Source organism: Helianthus annuus, chromosome 2 (genome assembly GCF_002127325.2).
Source record: "Helianthus annuus cultivar XRQ/B chromosome 2, HanXRQr2.0-SUNRISE, whole genome shotgun sequence".
Taxonomy (NCBI): Eukaryota; Viridiplantae; Streptophyta; class Magnoliopsida; order Asterales; family Asteraceae; genus Helianthus; species Helianthus annuus.
Genome location: NC_035434.2, coordinates 150409410 through 150431541, shown reverse-complemented (window position 1 = coordinate 150431541; position 22132 = coordinate 150409410). Strand labels below are relative to the sequence as shown.

At 35.8% G+C, this 22132-nt stretch overlaps 3 protein-coding genes and 1 long non-coding RNA gene across 7 annotated transcripts; 2 read left to right on the top strand and 2 right to left on the bottom strand.

Annotated features, from left to right (window-relative positions):
* Positions 1 to 4842: 4842 nt before the first annotated feature.
* On the top strand, positions 4843 to 6933 carry LOC110915758. Its single transcript, XM_022160512.2, has 3 exons — positions 4843 to 5535; positions 6156 to 6734; positions 6829 to 6933. Exons 1-3 carry the CDS (start codon positions 4843 to 4845, stop codon positions 6931 to 6933), a joined length of 1377 nt encoding a protein of 458 aa, XP_022016204.2.
* An 821-nt stretch (positions 6934 to 7754) lies between these two features.
* On the bottom strand, positions 7755 to 12030 carry LOC110915756 (exosome complex component RRP45A). Its single transcript, XM_022160510.2, has 8 exons — positions 11897 to 12030; positions 11389 to 11547; positions 10701 to 10910; positions 10508 to 10603; positions 10289 to 10403; positions 9139 to 9219; positions 8829 to 9017; positions 7755 to 8260 (listed from the first exon to the last, which is right to left on the bottom strand). Exons 2-8 carry the CDS (start codon positions 11523 to 11525, stop codon positions 7985 to 7987), a joined length of 1104 nt encoding a protein of 367 aa, XP_022016202.1. The 5' UTR covers positions 11526 to 11547; positions 11897 to 12030; the 3' UTR covers positions 7755 to 7984.
* Positions 12031 to 14605: 2575 nt separating this feature from the next.
* Positions 14606 to 16223, top strand: LOC110917004. The gene is made up of 3 exons (XR_002580203.2): positions 14606 to 14748; positions 15354 to 15451; positions 16029 to 16223. It is a non-coding gene; the product is annotated as an uncharacterized LOC110917004 (long non-coding RNA).
* A 2028-nt stretch (positions 16224 to 18251) lies between these two features.
* On the bottom strand, positions 18252 to 21727 carry LOC110916601 (pyruvate, phosphate dikinase, chloroplastic). Of its 4 annotated transcripts, none has more exons than XR_004882115.1 (7): positions 21215 to 21727; positions 20961 to 21082; positions 20570 to 20805; positions 20280 to 20408; positions 20000 to 20179; positions 18590 to 19067; positions 18252 to 18514 (listed from the first exon to the last, which is right to left on the bottom strand). XR_004882115.1 is itself a non-coding variant. In XM_022161308.2 (7 exons), exons 3-6 carry the CDS (start codon positions 20675 to 20677, stop codon positions 18614 to 18616), a joined length of 453 nt encoding a protein of 150 aa, XP_022017000.1. In that variant the 5' UTR covers positions 20678 to 20805; positions 20961 to 21082; positions 21215 to 21725; the 3' UTR covers positions 18252 to 18514; positions 18590 to 18613. The 4 variants fall into 4 exon arrangements, 2 of the variants coding, with proteins under 2 accessions (XP_022017000.1, XP_022016999.1); XR_004882114.1 differs by having other exon boundaries at positions 18252 to 18492; XM_022161308.2 differs by having other exon boundaries at positions 18590 to 18649; positions 21215 to 21725.
* Positions 21728 to 22132: the final 405 nt, after the last annotated feature.

Sequence of the window (22132 nt, the reverse complement as noted above, 5' to 3'; positions counted from 1 at the left end):
CCAAGTTTGATCGTGGTTTGTTATGTTAGTGACTCTTTCTTGCCAAGGAGGAAAATTGCAGTGGGGAGTTCGATTTTTTGTGCCTAAAAAACCAACGTGCGTGTCCCGGAAGTAACGAAAGAGCAAGGGGCATAAGGATTCATTTGGCAACCGAGAAACAGATCAACCAGTGGGTTGTTGTCTTTGTTAGTGGTTGATATTAGTGGAGGCGTATAAGAAGGAGTGTGACATGATGGTAAAACAACGATAAAAGGAGGGTTTAATCTGTTTCAGAATTAAGGGGGTGCATGAGATAATTCTAAACTAGTGGATTGTCTATAAAGTTTAATAGGTTAAAAGATAATTAAAGTTGGTTCAAGATAAATACAGTTTGGTTTATTTATTTAAATAGTTTGAATTATTTGTTTATTGGATAAGTTAATTTAGTTGGTTTATTTTATTATTAATATAGTGTTTGAGTTGGGTTAGGATTAGAACAAGTTTACTATAAGTAGATGGTTAGGGTCATTGTAATTTGTGTGCTTTTGGTTTAATTAAAAAAAAAGTCAAACAAGTTGTGCAATCTTGTTTTGTGTGTTTGATGAATGGGTTTGATTTCCAACATTTTTGACCGATAAACCAAAACGTCACTGCCACTGGAAATGGTGCATTATCAACGGAAGCAACTCCCTCACATGTTCAATGCACACATAAGGGCGATAACAGGTTAAAACAGGATCAGATGAAACACCTCATGCTACACGTTTTGCACCTCTTTTATTTAAAACAGTAAAGTACATTAATGATCCCTGTGGTTGTTCAAAATTTTGGATTTGGTCTCTAACTTTCCAAAAGTACACGAATAGTCCATGTGGTTTGCACTTTGCAACGCATTTAGTCCCCAACTTTTTCCAAAAGTACATGAATGGCAGGGCTATCTCCGAAAATACGGGCCCCTATAATATAAACTTTAAAAAAATATACAAAAAAAATTTAAGTATATTAAAATGAATTAAAAATTTGTGGAATCTCCAGCATGTTGCGAAGGACTGCTTTTTTACGTGAAAACGTAGATAAAAAGCACATCACACGCGCATTTGGACAACGAAACGTAGAAAGAAAACACGTTATAAGGGCAAATTCAGAAAATACGAAATAGTTATGTCGTAAATTTAAAAATCATTATTTATGATCATGTAAAACCATCGTAAGCTATCCAAATTTATTTAGAAAATATATAGATTGAAAGAGGAAAAAAAACAAAATAAGACTTTTTCATTAAAAAAAAGATAGAACACGCAAAACTAATTGTAGATTGAATAATATTTTAAGAAATTAACATAAATAATCATTTTTTAATTAGATTTGAGAAGTAATTATGATTCTCATTTTGATTTAATGTAACACAAAATTAGCTAATTAATGTCATTTGCATTTAATGCATAGCCAACAAACATAAATAAAAAAAATCAACTAAAAATGACAAGATGATACTATTCTAATAATAATCCAAAACTTTTAGCAGAAACGATTTAAAAATTTTTGTGCATTAATATTAGGGTTATTCAGGGCTGGCCTGGAGGGGGCAGAGTGGACGATGGCTTAAGGCCCAAACCTTTCAGGGCCCAATTTTGTTTTTTCTTTTTATATATTTTACATAGTAAAACTTAGGATATATAATAATTGAATAAAAAAATTGTATAGTTAAGTAATTGGTTTAGTGGTTTAAATATGGCTTTAATAACCCATGGCATTATAGCCTAGTGGTATCTTGGTGGTGGGATAAGGCTTTTGACTATTAGGTCATGGGTTCGATTCCCACAAAGGGGGTTTTTCTCAAATTTATTGGGTTTCCTCCTGAATTGGTGTATAGTGGAGATGGATATGATCGGGTGGTTCTGCTGGTGGCACAATGATACTCCAGTGGTCCGTCAGTGATCCAAATTTGCCGTTCAAAAAAAAAAAAAATATGGCTTTAATATCAAGAAGATGCGGGTTGAGATCCCAGCATGCGTCTTCTAGTTTATGGAGTTTTGTTTTTCTTTTTCTTTTTTTTACATATTCATTAAATGCAAATAGCAATAATCGTCTAATTTTATCCAGTTACATTAAATGGAAATCAGAATCATTGCCTAGTTTTGCCAAGAAATCTCTTTCCATTTAGTTAATTCCCAAAAATATTTTGTTTTTCTTTCAACTCTATGAATTTTCTAATTAAATTTAGATTGGTTGTGGTGGTTTTACATGATCTTAAATTACGATTTTTAAAAATTAGGACGTAACTTTTACATATTTTCTGAATATACTCTTACAACATGTTTTCCTTATACGTGTCAATGTGAAAATGCACGTGTAATGTGTTTTTTATCTACGTTTCTACATAAATTTTAGTTTAAAGCGGCCCTCATTTTCATACATTATAAACAATTTTATTTGTATATTTTTTAGGAGGTTTATATTTTAGGGGCCCATATTTTTTATTCATCCAAGGCCCACATATTTTCAAAGATTTTCGGAGACGGCCCAGGGGTGTTCACAAGCCGAACCGATCGATCATACCTTTGCTCGTACTTTGTTCGTTTACAAACCAAAGCGGAATTCGAACAATGTATTAGCTTTTAATACGAAAAAATAGTCTTATACCTTTTCTTGGAAGTCACATGTTCTTCTCAAAATGTATAATTTTCTTGGTTCAGACAATTGACAAAATGCATTTAATCGAACAAAAGGTATAAGAGATCAACTCCTTTAACCTAATGAAGAAACTATAATGCCCACAAGTCATCGCGTCCAACACCTTAATGTCTATGACACGACTTTGCTCACAGAAAACGTTATAGAACTTTCTTGTATATTTATATGTTATTGTTTTAGAAGTTTAGTTATGCTATTTTTGTTTAATATGTAAAAAAGATAAGTGTGACGAATAATATCTAACTTTACAAAATTACTATTATGTCCAGCGAGCTTAAATTTCTCATTTTTATCGTGTATCAAACGTTTAAAGTAGCCGATTATATTATAACGTGTGTCGTGTGATGGCCCAAGGGCGGACCAAGTGCATGTTCACGAGTGTCAACTTGACATAATCCCATACCCGCGAAAATTTTTAAAACTAATCCCATACTCGGCCCAATACCCGTCGGGTATCGGGTATACCCGTCCCATTTATGTCGGGTTTCGGGTATACCCGTCGGGCTCGGGTATTTTTGCCATCCCTAGTGTCAAGTGACCTAAGTATGTTTCATATATAATTTTTAGGACTTAAATTTTAATGACCCAGTAGATTTTCGAACAGTATAATTAATAATTTGCTTGATGAAAATAATAGAAGTGATGCGGGATTAATATGGCACCGTCTCTTGGCGTTGTTGACTCGACTCGTCCTCATCATGTTTGTGTGTTATAGAATGCTCTTTATGGCCTAAGCAAGCCCTGCAAGCTTTGTTCTCCAAGTCATCTAGTATTCTCACTATATTTGGCTTCAGTCAGTGTCTTGTATACTTATTTTACGCGTCTATTATCAGGATTTCATCAATTTTTATATAGTGGTATACAGTGACGGACCCAGGACTTATTTGTTGGGGGTGCAGATGAATGGTTCAAGCATGTTCTCAAAACCACAAACAATTGCTCAATCGACCGAGGCAGAGTATCGCGCCCTTGATCATATTGTTGTTGAGCTTTGATGAATTACATTTGTTCTTCATCATGGGAGGCTTTGATGGTGTGCGGGGAGGACCTCCGCACAAGGCCTACGATTTTGAGGGGCATGCGATTTAAAAAAAAATCCGATACGTATATGTTATTTTTTTAAATAATAAACACATATCACTTTCAATATAGGCCTATTTACAAATCATTTTTTTATGTTTTAGAATTTAGCCCATTTGGAATTAGGTTTATTAAGCCCAATACTAATTTGATTTTTTTTTAAATAATAACAAAACATAAGAGAATGATACATTTTTTCAATCTCGAACAGGGTACGTGAATTCTCAGAGACGTCCCTGTTCTTCATGAGTTGCATATTCCTTTTGTTAGTCCACTAGTTTGTTGTGCAACAATGTTGGAGCTACGTATTTAGAAGTCAAACATGTTTACATCAATGTGTGAAACACATCGAGATTGACTTGCATTTTATGCGAGACGTGGTTATGAGTCTCAATTTTCACAATATGCCTACTTCATTCCAACTAGTTGATTTGTTGTCCAAACTCCAAAGGGTGGTTGTCTTTAGATATTTACCACTCTTATGTCCAAGCTTCACGTTACCACTCTCGTTCAGCCCGTGGGGTCATGTTAGAGATTATTTGGTTTTTATGTTCACTTTCCGATTGCCACTCATAGATAGTTAGGAGTCCGATTGTTTGAGTTTATTCTATCTTTTAAAACTATAAGAGCGTCTCCAGCGATGCCCTAGCCGGACGCCATCTCCTCCCTCTCACATTTCTCGTCCATTCTCCTATGAAAAACCAGACAAATGCACTATTTTTCTATTCCGTCTCTCTCCACCTAGATGACATGTCATTTTCAAATACAATTAAAGATGCTTGTATTGAAAATGAGAAAATAATAGGAAATACTTTTCCCTCTAATCTTTTGATATCTTTTAGTATAGTTAATTGAAGCTTTTATGGATGCCTAGGAAAACAATTCAAACCTAAAAGAAGGAAAAAAACATAAGTACAAAACCAAACAATTTAAACTAATGTATATAAAATTTATATATTACTATCCAATGTATGAAGAAGGAAGAAAGCTTTTGATGAAATGAAGCCACAAAAGCATACTAGTTTACCCACAAGATTAAGTCTATGGAAGATTTCCGCCATTTCAGCCTTCATTATATACATTTTTATCATGTATCATATTTATAAATCTTCCGTATGCATTTTACCAGTCAAAAAACCATTGAATAAAACTGCTTCTTCACCATCACCATCTACAAATATTAACCAACTCATATTCATCGTCGCGGCTTCCATCAAGACATGGCCTAACCGTAGGTCGTATTTCCAAGAATGGTGGCGGCCAAACATCACGCGTGGATACATCTTTTTCGATCAAAATCCCACCACAAATATTCTCCCATGGACATATAATAATAATCTCCCTCCATATCGCGTGTCTGAGAACACCTCAAAGCTCGAGGTGTACTCCAGACACGTGAAGCCTGAAGTTATCAGGATCGTGAGAACGATCCTGGAAACATTCAGGGAGGGAGATAAGGACGTTAGATGGTACGTCATGGGAGATGATGACACCATCTTTTTCTTGGATAATTTGGTGCAACTTTTAGGGAAGTATGATGACACAAAATATGTGTATATTGGTGGTGTATCCGAAAGTGTTAAGTCGGGTTTGGGGATCTCGTTTGAGATGGCGTATGGTGGCGCGGGGTTTGCGTTGAGTTACCCGTTGGTAGAGGCTTTGGTTGTGAATCTTGATCGATGCATAGAGACTTACCCTTATTATGCTTTTGGTGATCAGATTTTGAGTGCTTGTGTTGCTGATATGGGTGTTCCTCTTAATACTGAAAAGGGGTTTCATCAGGTTCATTTTATTTTCACTGAATATTTAATATTTAATTAACCTTGGATATTATTATGATTAACGAAAAATCTCACAAAATCCTTAAAAAACAAAAAATGTTTTTTTTGTCGGTGATTATTGACGGATTCAATAAAATCCCAAAAACAAAAACAAAAATTTATTATATAAACAAAAACAAAAAAAAAAATACTATATAATTAATTGTCGGAAATTTATTTTTAATTTTTTCGTCATAATTAAAAAAAAAAAAACTAAAACACAGTGTTCATTTGTCGCTAAAGTCAATCAGTTATACCCACCAGTGATCCCTTGGTGATTTCCATCGCTAAAGTTCGTTGTTGATCCGTCGGTGAAAATATTACTCACGCTCATTTTCCGGGCAAACTTTCACCAACACATTACAATCTGTTGGTATCCTCACCGACAAATAGTTCTGTGGATTGGGATAGGTGGTATGACTTTAATATCCGCGATGTAATCTTGTAATTATTGGGTTTTTCAGCTACTTACTGGCACATTTTCTATTTTTTATATAGAAGTTTTGCCGTTCAAAAAAAATAGTTATATCGGAAAACGTCATTTTTAGTGAAAGTCTTAATGTTCTGGTAATGATTTTACAGCTTGATCTGACGAATGATATTTCTGGGTTTTTATCGGCTCACCCACAAGCACCGTTGATCTCCTTTCACCACCTCGACTTCACCTCTCCTATTTTCCCAACCATGGACCGCCATAAGTCCGTCAGACATCTCATGACCGCGGCTAAAGTAGACGAGACACGCCTTCTTCAACAAGCCGTTTGCTACCACAAGCAAACAAAATGGGCATTTTCGGTAGCTTGGGGCTACTCGGCTTACATTTATGAGCAGTTAATCCCTCGAAGTATTCTTAGAAGACCTTTAGAGACATTTACTCCATGGGGCTTCATAGGAGAACCACCACATTATATGTTTAACACGCGATTGGTCACCAATAATTCATGTGAAACTCCCCATGTTTTCTTCTTTCATTCCATAACGAGACTCAGTAGTGATAGTAGTAGCAGTAGTAGTAATAATAACAGTAATAGAACAACGGATGAAATCATGATGACCTACATTCGTTACAAGCCGCGTCAATTGCCACCTTGTTCTTCTGATCATTCGGCGGATTATATTTCTACGATTCAAGTTTACTCTCCGGCTACAAAACTAAACTTTGTAAGCCCATGAATATCCTAATTGAGGCATATTAGTTACAAATGATCATATATGAATAATGAAACTAATACATGTTCTTTTTTTCATCATTTAGGTTGGAAATAGAGGGGAATGTTGTGATGTATTGAATGTTGATGGCAAGAACACGGCGGAAATTAGGATAAGGAGTTGCGAGAAGACTGAGATGATCGTAGTGTAGACGACATACATATACGTATATGTATACTATGTTAACTGATTGTATAGTATTTTTGTATTCTATAATATAACAATTAGCTAATTCAATATATCAACATCCATAAAAGTTATCAATTGCTTTGAATATAAAATATCGATTTGTAACGGCCTTTTATATTTTAGTGTTCCTACTTTTGATCAAAATACTTGTATATGGCAAAAATCAAGCAAAGCTTCAGAGAAACCTTATGCATCTGCCATTGCAAATGGATTTATTCATGTTACGTTTTGTATACCATGATAAGCTTATAGATAATATTAAAGGAAAGCAACATCAACATGAACACTACTTGATTCTTATTGATCCGCCTTGGCAATTCATATCAACAATCCCTACTTGCTTTCTTTTCTTTCTTCCCAGATTTGTTTTGTGGAGTCAAAAAAAACATACTTTCTTTCTTTCTTCCCAGATTTGTTTTGTGGAGTCAATAATCCCTACTTGCTTTCTTTTCTTTCTTCCCAGTATAAACACGATTTTTTTTTTAGATTCTGGGACTAAACTTCGTGTTTGACAAAATAAGAAGAAAAAATTTCAAAAAAAAAATACTCTTCTCCACTTGTCGTGTTAAGCCCAATTTGTAGGTTACGACCCATTTGTACCGGAACCTAACTCTATTTGTCTAACTGTCTTTAGCCTAGTTGCCATGTTTTGCAGAAACCAGTTCCTGCTATACGAGTGAAAGGACATTCAAACTAGTTTACTGAAAAAACACCCCGCTTTACATGCCACGCCCAAATCCTAAGATTTAAATTTGAAATAACTCATTGATCATCTCGAAAAAATGACTCGCCAAAAAATAATATTCATTTTCCAAAAATTGAAACAGCCACGGGTCACTTACTTCACTTTAAGCTTAGTCTTTGTACACAACATTTCTCCTACAATTTTGCAAAGTTACTTCTAAAACTGTAATGCATATCCCAAGTCTCAAAAAGCTAAATCAGATAGATGAAAACCGGCACAAATAATCGCATATATTATATAGTCCGATATAAAGAGGGTGAGTGCTGATCTAACTTGCATTAGCATTGGAGGTTGACTTCTTTCTCTTCTTGTGCTTCGGCTTCACTGCATCTTTTAGTGTTTTTGATTGCTGTTCTGGTGATCCAATGTTTGTTACGTCGTGTGTTGAAGCGGATGTGTTGGTATCAGAAGATTGTTGGATAGATTTGGTCTCGGTATTCACTTGTGTGGATTCTTCGTTATGCTTTGCCGCATTACTCACTGCGGATGAAGGATTATGACGTTTGATTTTCCGTAATGCTCTTTGTGTATTATAAGATTCGACCTGAAAATACATATATGCAAATAGATCAGTTTTGATGAGATTGTTACTTCCACATGTGAAACATAAATCACTGTATTACTATTACAGAAGAGTAAATTGCCATTTTAGTCCCTGAGGTTTGGTCCAAATTGCTATTTTAGTTCAAATAGTTTTTTTTTCCTCTTGGTCCCTGATTTTTTCATTTTCTTGCCATTTTGATCACATTGCCTAACTCAGTCTGAAAATCTGGTTATAACCAGGGGTATTTTTGGCATAACTGTTGTGTAGTGATAACCAGGGGTAGTTTATACAACATAATTTATAAACCTCATAATAATTTGATGCCAAAAATACCCCTGATTATAACATGGTTTTTAGACTACGTTAGGCAATGTGATCAAAATGGCAAGAAAAAGGAAAAGTAAGGGACCCGGAGGAGGAAAAAACACTATTTGGACTAAAATGGCAATTCGGACAAAGACTTAGGGACTAAAATGGCAATTTACTCATTACAGAAACTATTTTACAGTTAAACAAACCAAAACTTATAAAAATATCTCATATGTAAATTGAAATTAAAGAAACTCACAGCACTCTTTATTTTGCTTGTTATATCACCGGCTTTCACAGACGCAATGCGCAAACACTGCATAATAACACTCTGCAGGACTCCATCGCCCCCAGCTTTCTGAATAGCACAAACGTCACCATTTGTATTGAGAGTAGCGGTCAATGATCCACCCATCACTTCCTCTTCATAGTGCGTCGGGTCAATCACCTAAGATCACCCGTTAAATTAATAACTCCCCAAATGTTTGTTGCTCAACTAGATATGAATCATATGTTATAACTAGTACATGATTCAAGAGAAAGTAGCAAGTAAACTTCGAGTTACGTACCACAATGTTTTCTTTGCCGATAAACCCAAACGTTACTGCCACTGGAAAATGGTGCATTATCAACGGAAGCGGCTCCCTCACCTGTTCAATGCACACAAAACAAGATGAGCAATAACAGGTTAGAACAGGCTCAGATGAAACGGATCATGTTACACTTCTTTTATTTAAAAACTACTACGGTAACAAGACGATACTATTCCAATAATAATCTAAATCTTCGAGTAGAAACGATTTAGGAAGTTTTGTGCATTACAATTAGGGGTGTGCACGGTTCGGTTCGACTTGGTTTTACAGTAAATTCAAAACCGTAACCGAAATGCTCGGTTTACGGTTATTGAAAACCGTTCGATTTAGGTTTTTCGGTTTTAGTAACGGTTCGGTTCGGTTTTCCGGTTTTTGGAACAAAGTTACGTATGATTAAAAAATAAAAAGTATAATCCATGATTCAAGAATCTTTCTTAGATGTTTACATCTAAGTTATTATATTCCTTTTTAATTATTATCGTTCACATAAACGTAACCTTCTAATCTATTTTTATGTTTTTCCAGCGTTTTTATTAAGACATTTTCTTTTATAATACTTTGAAAATCATTTAATTAATATGTTGTATTTTGTTATTTCTTGTACGCAATGGATAAATCATTTCAAAGATAGATAAACATGCTAATCTTTTTATTATAAATACTTAACATTCAAGAATAAAACTAATAATTCCTAAATCAATATATAACAACCATTAAAAATATAATTTTTTAGGTTGTTCGGTTAGATTTTTTTTCGGTTGTCAAAAAATGTAAAACTGTAACCGAAACGTAAATTTCGGTTTGGTTTTTTTCAGTTTTTTTGTCCAGTTCGGTTAGATCAATTTTTTCGGTTTCGTTCGGGTTATTTCAGTTTTCTGCTCACCCCTGATTAAAAAAAAACTTTAAGCCACTTTCAACCCGTTCAAACAATTAAACCAATTTGATATGTTCCCCTTTTAGTTAAATATTTTAACCAACCCATTTGAGATCAAACACAACCCAATTCAACCCCTGAACATGCGCTAAATCTAACTTATTGAATTTAAATATGAGAAGGACACGTTAACGTCAATTATAATGTCAACAAACACTAACAATTTGTAGTAAAAATGCAGATGAAACTCACATCAGGTGGGTGTACAGTCAACTCTTGACCATCTTCTCCCCCAATTGTACATTCAGGCCTCCGGAACGTTGAAAGGGCAGCCAAAGCAGCAATATTGGCAGCATCAACAAGATTTCTGTTTTCATGTGGATGAAGTTTAACGAAAAACTTTATAAGTAACAATAAGAGGTTACGTACTTACGTACGCTTGGATACGTATGTGCTTTTTTTCCAACTTACCCTCCATTATCTATAATGTGAAGATCAATCCGAATGGACCATACCAACTTCCCTGCAATGACACAAAGTGATTCGGTGTCTACGGCCCTGCTTTCCCTGCAAGATTAATGTGGGACAGATTATGTTTAAATTTAAACGGCTTAAAACGAAAAAAATAGAATCCAAAAAATTAGCTACAAAAATAAACGAATACCTTAAACCACGATCTACAATTCGACCCAGCTCAATAGCAGAGTCGCCGGGACGACCTGGTTCAAATGACGGATCAGCCATAGGTGAGAACTCGGTGTAAATTGCAAAAGTCCCCTCGTTCGGCCTATCTCTGTAAGGTTGAACTAGTTGTCCGGTGACGAACGCGAGCACTTGAGTCTTGCCAAGCTGCACCTCTGATGAACCATCTTCACTATACTTGCAAATAAAGAATATGTCATGTCAACAAGCTACTCATGTTCTAGGTTTCGCACAAACGAGGTAAGATCAAATACAAAACAATCTTAACCTAGGAAGTGTAGGAAACCGGATCAAACGAACTCCGATTGACCTCATTCCAGCGGCGTTGGAACCGTCTCGTCAAATCCTATTCAAATATATATAGGGTTTAGAGTTTAGCTTTAGATTTTAGCTTTAGGGTTTAGTGTTTAGGGTTTAACTTAGGTTTTAGCCTTTAGGGTTTATAGTTGAGATTTTAGTATTTAGCATAGGGTTTAGCTTTAGGGTTTCTGGTTAGGTTTCAACGAGTCGGTTCCAACACCGCTGGAATGAGCTCAATCGAAGTTCGTTTGACCCGGTTTCCTACACTTCCTAGGATAAGTACATTTTGTTCTGGATCTTTACCCGCACAAACAAAATGTCATGAAGAGATTATAATTAGGATATCTTACCTGCCAAACCTGATAGTTAGGTTTCTATAGTCAAACGGACGTCTGCCGTCAACCCTAATGTCCGAAACTAACGCATTCTCAATAAATTTCTTTTCGTTTACCGTCATTATTAACGAATTAGCTAGCCTCTGCTCCATTTTCTCCCCTGCACTTCACTAACTGAAATACTCATATCGTCAAATACTCAAATTGCATCACAACTTGCATACATATTTGGATTTTGAATACTATAAATGGAACATATGTTACTTAACCTAACAACATGACGGTATATAATCTGAGTAATTTAGCAATCACAGTGATGTTTCTAGGTTCAGTTCAACCGAATATGAAACCCTAACCTAATAATTGTCTATAATAAGACGATTTTCACCGATTAAAGTACATAAACACTTAAAAACAATCCACAAAAATTGATTATGTGTGTATACACAGTTCACTAGAACCTATACAGATGCTACAATAAGAGTAAATTAATGTGTATATGTATATATTCAAGTGAACTTGCCTGTAGACGGAGTAGCCGGCGGTGGTGGTGGCAGTTACGGTGGTGCCGGCGACTCTTGACCTTTGTGAATTTGCAGGTTTGAAGAAGGGTTTTTGACGAAAGTTCACCACGGGAATATTATTGTAAGGGTATTACAAAAGTGACCCCTTAACTATACCAATATGGCACCATGATGCTAAACTAACCTCGTGTCCATTTGTTGGTAGGGGTGTTTTTCGGTTTTCTTTTTCGGGTTTTGGGTTTTTCGGGTCGGGTTGTTCGAGTTTGCTGGTAGAAAGTGGCCTGATAACTGACCCATTTAATATTTGGGTTGGCCGGGTTAAGTTAGTTAGGTCGGGTTGTTCGGGTTTCGGGTTTAGATGTTACATGATTTTTTTTACAAAATATCATCAAAATTTTCGGGTTTAGATGTTGAATAGATTTTTTTTTATAAAATATCATCAAAATTCATATTGCTACTACAAATATATCATTAAAATTCAAAAATCATTTGACATTATGATATTGTAATGTTCATCATCATCATACTCAGTAAATCCCATTAATAGCTAAGCTAAGGTAGGGTCTGAGAAAGGTAGATGTAGACAATCTTACCTCTACCCCCTAGGAATAGAGAGGCTGCTTCCAGTGAGACTCCCGGCTCGATAGTTGGTTTACATCAAGCCTTGGACATAAGGCACATAGCACTCAGCAAGTGAGACAAATGTCGATTAGTGCATGTATTCCGTTGTATTGAAGCTATCAACGCCACCACATGATGCATGATTAATCATCCCCTTTTTTAATGTTATTTTCATGAAATTAGTAAAATAACGTTAAAGATTAGTGCGCTTTCACTTTTTGCCCTTGAGCGCCCACACATATATACATTATACGCGCACATTGCAAGTAGGCGTGATATTATAATGTTCAAAAGTCCTAAAACTTAATGTTATTTAGAGACACCAAACTAAAACACATCTATAACTTAATAGTTTTACACAAGCCATGGTTGCATGGTTTCCTCCTAGAGCAAGCCGCGGTGAGAATTAAATGCCTATGATATCCATTCTTAGTGGTGTTCTATCCACGGGTGGATTGAGAGCCAGGATGTACCAAGGCCAAAATGGAGGGTCCCCTGGTTTTGAACCCGGTTCTCTCGTGTACCACTGAAGTTGGTGCGAAAGCCCAACCAATTGGTATACTAGTCGTTAAAAAAATATAAAAAGGGACGATAAATGTTCAGGGTTTTTTTCGGGTTTCAGTTTTTTTGGTCGAGTTGGTTGGGTTTTTGGCAAGGAAAAAATTGACCAGATAATCGACCCATTTAAAGTTCGAGTTATTCGGGTTCGAGTTTTTTGGGTATTCTCTAGTTCAGGTTTGGGTGGCTTTAAATTCGGGTCGGGTTTCGGAGAAAAATGAACAACCCTATTTTTCGGGGTCTCAAAGGAGCGTGGAAAACGCATAATAACTCTTGAATGGAAATGGCGATGGGTGATTCGTGGAAAGTTAGTGAGCACGAATGCCCTCGTGTTGTGCTTTTGTTAAATGTTAATGTATAGGTTTGCCCACATCGAAACCAAATTTTGTAAGATGTTATATAATATTAAAATATAATAATAATGTGTTGAGTTTTGTTAGAAACTTGAAATTATTAAAATATGTGATTATTTATAATGTAGTTGAGTACTTAATATTCTACATAAGTTTCGAGGTGTGTTAAAGATTGTTTTTTAAGTGTTAGAAACGTAAACCGGGTGGATAATGAATAAGGTATAGAGCTTTTCGCACACGCTATGGACACTATGAGTTCATGGTTATGCCTTTTGGTTTGACCAACGCACCCGCTGTGTTCATGGATCTTATGAATCGTGTTTGTTAGTCTTACTTGGATCGTTTTGTGATCGTCTTCATTGATGATATCCTCATTTATTCTAAAACTTAAACCGATCACGAACGTCATCTATGCCTCATACTCGAACTCTTACGTGTCGAACGCTTATACGCAAAGTTTTCCAAATGAGAGTTCTGGATTAAAAAAGTCCAATTCCTGGGACATGTTGTTAGTGAAAAAGGAATCCATGTTGATCCTTCCAAAATCGAAGCAGTGAAGAATTGGACGGTGCCTAAAACTCCTTTCGAAATTCGTTCTTTCTTAGGATTGGTGGGTTATTACCGCCGATTCATCTCAAACTTCTCAAAGCTTGTTGTACCTCTCACTTCATTAACTCAAAAAGGGAAACCTTTTGCTTGGGGTCCTGAGCAAGAGGAACCTTTACAAACTCTTAAGAACTTCCATTGTAACGTTCTATTTTTGCTCTTCCTGATGGGAATGATGATTTCGTGGCATACTGTGATGCCTTGAACCGTGGTCTTGGTTTTGTTCTCATGCAATGAGACAAGGTCATCGCTTATGGCTTTCGTCAACTCAAAATACATGAGAAAAACTATACTACCCACGACCTCTGTAACACCCCAAAAATGGGTTTGGTAATTTAAACCCGGATAATATAAAGGAACGGGTAAAAATACTGTTAGGAGTAAAAGGGAACCCGTAAATGAATATTTACTAGGGATAATTAACCTAGTTGAATATTAGTATCGTTGGTATTAAACGAAGGATTGTAGCCTTATTTAATTAAAACGAAACATGAGGGACCAAAGTGATTAACTTGAAAGTTGTTCTATTAAAAGAAAACAACACACAAACAGACACACACATCGTGTGTGTGTGTGTTCGTGAACGAGCAGGAAGGCTCCCATGGAGCCAAAAACCCTAAACTTCATCAAGTTCTTCAAATTGAAAGACGAAACGAAGCCCAAATTCACAACCAAACATAAATTAACAATCACCTTCACAAGGGGATCACAAGGTATGTCTTAAAACTCAGATTTGATGATCTTGTTTGAAGTGGGTTATGATCAATCCATGAAATTGTATGAATTTAAGCATGTAGAGGTGTTAGAAACACCAAATAGAACTTGTGATATGAATAATTTCAAGTAATTGGGTGATTTAGAATAAAACCCATTGCATGAGTGTGAAGATGATGATCATGATGAACTTGAAGATGTTATAGTGTGATCTTGTGATGTATAGGGTATTGTATGATAGGCTAAGATAGATAAACTTGATGTAGAATTCTTGATTATGAGATTTTGCTTGAATGTAATGGTTCATAAGATGAAATAAGGAAGAACATGCTTAAAGCACTTGTACATTATGCGTAGAAAGTGATACGCGCACCAGGTGTTTGATGAAATGCTTAAGAGAAATGATAAGTGAGATTGTATGCTAATAATGAATAAATGTATGTAGTATGTGATGATGATGTATTAGATAATAGATTTGTATAAGGAATGTGTTTTGAATGAATTACAAGTGAGAAATTAGTTTGATAACATGATATGGCTAGAAACCTTCATTAAAAGATATGTATGCTCATGTATGCTAATCATGTTATGATGAATGTGATAGCATGTACGGATAGGAGTCATGTCAACATGGACACAAGCATGGAAGGGCAACGGGCCAAAAATAAACACGGAAGCTATGCTTGAACTCGGACGCACGAGGTAAGTGAACTCCGAACTTACCCGTTTTTGTTTGGTAAGGTATTTATGAAATATGGTAATTATTGAATGTACTGTAAGAAGATATGAATTAATGATTATTACTAAGTTAAGTTTTAGTGGTAATGGGTTGAAAGTGGTTAAGAAAGGGATTCGATTAAGTTTGGGTAAGAAAGGGGAACTTACATAATGAATTATGCATAAAGGCGAATTAAGGAGTTATACATGTAGGATGTAAATTGCAAGTACGTGTATGGATAGAAATTGAATACATGTTTGAGTGGGTATTTAATTATATGCTTGAATGAATAAGTCGAGTTATGGGTATTTGAGGACATGTTCATATGAAGGGAAGCTAATGATACTAACCGTTTTCCTATTGAGAATTAATGTGAAGTATAGGCACGTAACTATGGAAGAGAAGGTTGACTCCGCAATCCGATGCGAGTGATCGAATGGATGGATGATGGGGCTAGTATAAGAGAAAGCATGATATGTTGACGCTTTATTATGCATGTGTTAAGATTATTTGTATTATGTCACCGGTTTCTAATGATGTGATTGAATGTGGTGACTGCAGGCTGTACAGGGTTATGGAAATTTCATCAAGAAGTGTACGCGGTCGAAGATCGAGTCAAGTCATGGATTGTACGTGGGTCTGTATGTGGTCACTTAATTTGATATATGTATGTTAGTTTTCATTAATTTATAAAAAAAGATTAATGTATTTAAGTGAATTGAAGAGTATCATGAAAGAAATTTTACATATGCGTTTTCCGCTGTGAATCTTAGGTTAAAATGTGTTAGGGCGTTACAACCTCGAGCTTGGCGCAGTTGTTTTTGCGTTAAAGATTTGGCGACACTACATATATGGTACGAAGTGTGTGGTTTTCACTGACCATAAGAGCCTACAACACATCTTTAACCAAAAGGAACTAAACATGCGTCAGCGACGTTGGGTGGAATTACTTAACGACTACGACTACGAGATTCGCTACCATCCTGGTAAAGCGAATGTCGTGGCCGATGCACTTAGTTGTAAGACTCATGTTAGTAGCATACGTTGTTTTCAAGTTTCTAGCGATCTTCACACTTGCATTCGTTAATGAAGCGAATTGTGTAACGGTTTTGAAATGAACGAAGTATCAAGTATAAAAATCACATATAAATTGAGATAACATTAAAGAGAGGCTCATAAAACATTGGATTGTTTCGGGTAGAGAAACGTCGACTATTCCAAAGTGGGTCGAAAGTCCTTTCGAATTAGAGACAACGTGCTTTGGCCTATAGGTAAGATACTCTCGTCGAGAAGCGATTAACGGTATCTTACCGTTCCAGTTACTACACATCTCTAATCGATTGAAACAATCGGGACTTTGGCGAGATTGAAAATCGAGGAGTGGGACTTAATCAATAAGATGCGGGTTTTGTGACTTTGTCACACCCCAACCGATGGCGGAATCATCGGGGTGAGGCACTGAGCGAAACAGATTGTCCAAGAGATTCCATAACAACTATAATTACCAAATATTTAATCATTACGTCGCATACCGTAACATATAAAGTAACACAGTTATTACAGACAAATTGTTCTCAAAGACAGATAAAAACTGTTCCGACAACTCATAAATTATTTAGTTCGTTTCTAGACTCGCTAGCTCGATTCCATAGAAATTCAGCAACATAGCAAGCATCCTGAACACCTGTCACATATGTTAAAATAGGTCAATACACATAGTGTAAGTTTAATAGTATAATAGATAGCGAAATCGGTTTACGCATAACCAGCATGTAACATGTTGAAAAGTGAAGCTAGCAGGTTATCGACAATGAAATATGCACAGACATGACAACGAGTTGTAGAATGCGCAACACATATCACCACTGTGACACGTGAAGTAAAACCCTTACACTACGTCAAAAATGGCTTACGGCCACATAAAAAAAGTGTGACCATACGCCTTTCGCCACACTTTTTTTTTCCAGCTCAAGTGTGACCAAAGGTCGAGTCATCGTAGGCATCATACGGCCACATTCACTTATGTGTGGCCATAGCAACTTAAACTGTGGCCAAAAGGTCTTGTTGAAATCAATCGTTTTGTCAAATAAGTGTGGCTAAACGGGTAGCAACAACCACATGAATTTACTATAAGTGTGGCCATTTCTATTATACAGACACCAATAAATTTGTTTTAGCCACATTAATTTTTAAAATATGTGACAAAAAAGGTTGTTGTAATCAAGCAAATGGTCTATTAAGTGTGGCTAAATGGTATCAATGGTCACATGAATTTATTGTAAGTGTGGTCGTCTGTATTATATAGCCATATGAATTCACTGTAAGTGTGGTCGTTTCTATTATATAGTCACTAAAAAGTTTGTTTTAGCCACATAAATTTTAAAAAACTGTGGCAAAAAGGTTGTTGTAATTAGCAAAATGGTCCATTAAGTGTGACTAAATGGTATCGATGGCCACATGAATTTATTTTAAGTGTGGCCGTTTCTTTTGTATAGTCACATGAGTTTACCCTAAGTGTGTTTGTTTCTATAATATAGTCACTAAAAAGTTTGTTTTAGCCACATGAATTTTTAAAAAATGTGACAAAAAGGTTGTTGTAATTAAGAATTGGCCCATTAAGTGTGACAAAATGGTATCAACAGTCACACGAATTTACTATAAGTGTGGTCGTTTCTATTTTATAGTCACATATATTGTTGTGGTTATGTGGCCATTTTCGTGTAATTAGCAATTTTATTTTCAATTTTTTCGTAGAATTAAAACAATAGCAAAGATGAACAAACCTAAAAAACAAAACTAATAATATTAACAATAGTAAACCAAAATCCATACATAAGTTGTCAATTTGAATACTAAATACATAAAGTTGCATCAATCCTAGCAGCACTTGCAACAACACTTTTTGTCTCAACAAACATCACTCCTAGAAGCACTTGCAACATAACCTTTTCTCATTCCTTGAAAAACTCTTCCAGTTTTCAGTTTGGCCATTAGCTAGCCCTTTTGTCTTAGCCAATCAAATATCCTTTACAAAACAAAGTCGCGTGCTTCATCATAAGACATAAGTTATTCCAAAAAGACAATATTAATATATACAATAGTAACAAGAAAAGCATCCATACATGTTTTATCTGCATGCGGGTTGATTAGCTCCTTGCCAAGTAAAATGACGTTGGACTGACCTGTATCAAATTCATCACGTACAACATCAGTTTCAGAATAAACATAGGTAACAAAATGAGTAACATTTGGTTGACTTGCCAACATTTGTTTATCCATTTTCTATAGATTTGATTTTCAACACTAATCATTACACAAATCTTCATTTACATCATCACCATGGGAGGCCTCTTCTCTTACAAAAATAAGTAACAAAGGTACTTTCGCCTCAGATGAATCCTTGGCATCCTCCTGTATAGGAACAGTTATAAGTAACGAAAGTACTTATGTTTAGGACCAAAACCTTAAACCAAATATAAAAGTTCACGCACGTCATCAGACTGTCATTATCATCTGATTCAGGCTTGGCATTTGAATCAACTTAATTTTTAGCTGCAACATCACTACGGGAGGCCTCTTCTCTTGCATATATAAGTGCTTCTATTGAAGTAAAAACAATATTGAATCAAAAGATGATTTAACTCACCAGTTGTAAGCTTCCATTACGAATGGGGTGATTAAAAAAATAGATGATAAAAGTTGCATAGTGTTTATTTCCAATTTATTTTAAAAAATAGAATTATTATTGGAAATTATAACTTTTTACTCATACTTAACACGTCAAACATAAATCATACATTTAATAATTTAGAGCAGAAAGTACTTATGGTCAGCACAACCCATTTTTGCCCCCATCTAATACCCATCACGCAATCTGCCCGGCTTGGCCATTTTAACTGATATCTAAATAGGATAGTTTTGACCCTAGATAACTAAAGAACCGATAAAAGAATTTGTAGGAAAAACATAGATTCTACCTTGATTCCAGATGGGCTATAGCCCAGTTTGGAGATAGGTCAATAATGCTAAAAAGCTAAACCTGAGAGAGAGAGAGAGACGAACCCAAAATCGAACTGTCTAAATGCACTTATGGACTAATAATGGAATCATCAACACCATTCTCACTTTCATAAGCTTTCCAGTATGTCCCAGAAGTTGAGTGGGTTTGTGACTCCCTTACATCTCCAAGTTCTTTGCTAATCCATAAGTCAAAGCTACCAGTGGCGGAGCTTGACCAAAAGTTCCGAGGGGGTGGAAAGTCATGAGACCCGATTTATATATTGTATAAATATTTACGCAAAATAATTGGGTGACGATCCTATATAGTTTTAAAATTTTCGGACGAAAAATAGGAAATTTCACCCTAAGCTATGCCCCTGATACTACTCAGAACTAAGAATATGATAAATGGACAACAGAATGTTTGTTGGTTAACGGTTAACCCAACTGGTCCCAGCCCATACTAAAGAATGCCTGTTGCAACCCAGGCCTGTTTTTGACCCTTTACCAACCCGAAGACCCGCTGACTGTACCTGTGGATGAAGAAGTTGATCTAGATGTTGAGTTTCGACCCACTTAATTGCCGTTTTAGTATCAATTAACCCTTCATTCACCATTTCTACTACAATTGTCACTGCACCTTTGCCGGTACGTGTCCCTGTCCGGCATTGCAACATCCAAAGTCTGTTTTCTTGAACTGTGAATTCGATATCCTGTGCTCGTAGCACCAAAGATATTGTTACATTTTTCGATATTTAAGCACAGCTAAAAATAAGCGAAAAGATTTTTTTATTTTTTTATTTTTATGATTACCATCATATCTTTATAGTGTCTCTCTAAGATCTCATAGTTCTCCACAAGCTCTCTGTATGCATCCGGCATGCAAGTCTCCATGGTCACCAAATATTGTGATGTTCTGATCCCAGCAACAACATCCTCTCCCTGTTTAAAAAAGTTCAAATTATTATAACAAATGCAAAAAAGTGTTAGCGGGCCAACCCAACCCAACATGTACTAAAAGCCCGTTTTGACTAATTACCCAACCCGCCCATCTTTCCACCAATAATCAATATAAATGTTTAAACGCGAAACATGATTTTTACCTGAGCATTGATCAAAAACTCCCCATAAAGCTTGTTTTCACCCGTGCTTGGGTTCCTAGTGAAAAGAACACCGGTTCCTGAAGTGTCCCCCATGTTGCCAAACACCATGCATTGAATGTTAACCACGGTCCCCTTTAACCCAGTTATCTGGTTAATACTCCTGTACTTATTGGCCCTCGGGCTGTCCCACGAATCAAAAACCACATTCACCGCCAACTCAAGCTGTTTCTTTGGATCTACAGAATAAAAGCACTCATAATAACACAAATCTATTTTTATGTAACGGGTCGAAAAGGGTTACTCGTTCTCCTTTTTGCTATTTTTTATTTGACCCGTTAGGGATAAACACTCATAAAACTTTAACACAAATCTAGAAACCTTATATTCATACCTGTAGAAAACTTTTCACCCTTTGCTTCGACATACACGTCCTTGTATTGCTCAACAAGATCTTTAAGATCAGCAGCAGTGAGATCTTTAAGATCAGCAGCAGTGAAACTGGACAGAATTTAGCTACAAAGGTTTGACATAAACATGGGTTACTGAAAAGAGATATTTTTCAATTGGGACTAATCTGTGTAATCCTTGTTATATATTGTGAAAATTTATCATCTATAATAACAAACAGAGGGAATATATGATCACCTCTGCTTGAAAAAGCATGTCATCCTGCAGCACATGTATGAAGAAGGAACGAACTCAAAATCATGCGCTTCTCCTTACACCCAATGAATCAGAAGCCAATGAATCCGACCCCAAATATCCATGAATCAGAAGCCAACGAACTCGATTGAGATTTTATTCCTCTTCTTCACGATCCCATCAGATATTTTATAAGCACGTTGCAGGTACGAACTCAAAATCATGCGCTTCTCCTTGCGTCCCATCTACGAAACGAAACAATCGTTAGGGTTTGATGGTAACCAAAATTGATTAGGGTTTTGTGGAAGTTGGAATTCGTAGTGGTTGTGGTGGAGATACTGTATAGATCAGAACCAGGGCTCAGAAAGGATTCACACTGAACTTGGTGAGTTGGTGGGGTTGAATTTGTTTCAGGAATGTGGGGAATTTTGGGGGTTTTGAGGAAGAGGAAAATTGGGCGGGGTGAATTAGGAGGGAGTGAGGGAGTGTGAAAACTAAAATTTTTGAAACCACACCTCAGGGCTGCATAAAAAAACCATACGTTGAACTGGTTTTTCAATACCAAAACCGAAACTGACCCTACCTGAAGGGTATACATTTTAATTTCAATACCTGGATTTGAAACGGATTAATACCCAAAACCAAAACCGATTATACCTATACCAGAACATGATTCTAATATCTATCTATTAAATTTATGATAGTGCATTTATTTTAACATTTTTACATTATACAATAGATATTTAATAATTATAAACAAAAAGACAATAAAATAGGGTAATAGAAAAGAAATAGAGTATTAAGAAACCTGATAATATTGTACTAAAAATTTGGAAATAGGGTATGGAAAAACCAATATGGTCCATTATGACATGTGTGATCTACTATTGGTCATTATTATCCATTAAGGCCCAATATGAT

What these genes read in the sequence shown, in the direction of transcription:
- LOC110915758 (XM_022160512.2), top strand. Translation starts at nt 4,843, where the DNA reads ATGTATCATATTTATAAATCTTCCGTATGCATTTTACCAGTCAAAAAA. An exon ending in CTGAAAAGGGGTTTCATCAG is followed by an intron (nt 5,536 to 6,155) that starts GTTCATTTTATT and finishes ATGATTTTACAG; the next exon opens with CTTGATCTGACGAATGATAT. An exon ending in CGGCTACAAAACTAAACTTT is followed by an intron (nt 6,735 to 6,828) that starts GTAAGCCCATGA and finishes TTCATCATTTAG; the next exon opens with GTTGGAAATAGAGGGGAATG.
- LOC110915756 (XM_022160510.2), bottom strand. Translation starts at nt 11,525, where the DNA reads ATGGAGCAGAGGCTAGCTAATTCGTTAATAATGACGGTAAACGAAAAG. An exon ending in ATTGTAGATCGTGGTTTAAG is followed by an intron (nt 10,604 to 10,700) that starts GTATTCGTTTAT and finishes TTAATCTTGCAG; the next exon opens with GGAAAGCAGGGCCGTAGACA. An exon ending in TGACTGTACACCCACCTGAT is followed by an intron (nt 9,220 to 10,288) that starts GTGAGTTTCATC and finishes TGCATTGAACAG; the next exon opens with GTGAGGGAGCCGCTTCCGTT.
- LOC110916601 (XM_022161308.2), bottom strand. Translation starts at nt 20,677, where the DNA reads ATGGTGTTTGGCAACATGGGGGACACTTCAGGAACCGGTGTTCTTTTC. An exon ending in AGTTTTTGATCAATGCTCAG is followed by an intron (nt 20,409 to 20,569) that starts GTAAAAATCATG and finishes TTTTTTAAACAG; the next exon opens with GGAGAGGATGTTGTTGCTGG. An exon ending in GACACTATAAAGATATGATG is followed by an intron (nt 20,180 to 20,279) that starts GTAATCATAAAA and finishes CTACGAGCACAG; the next exon opens with GATATCGAATTCACAGTTCA.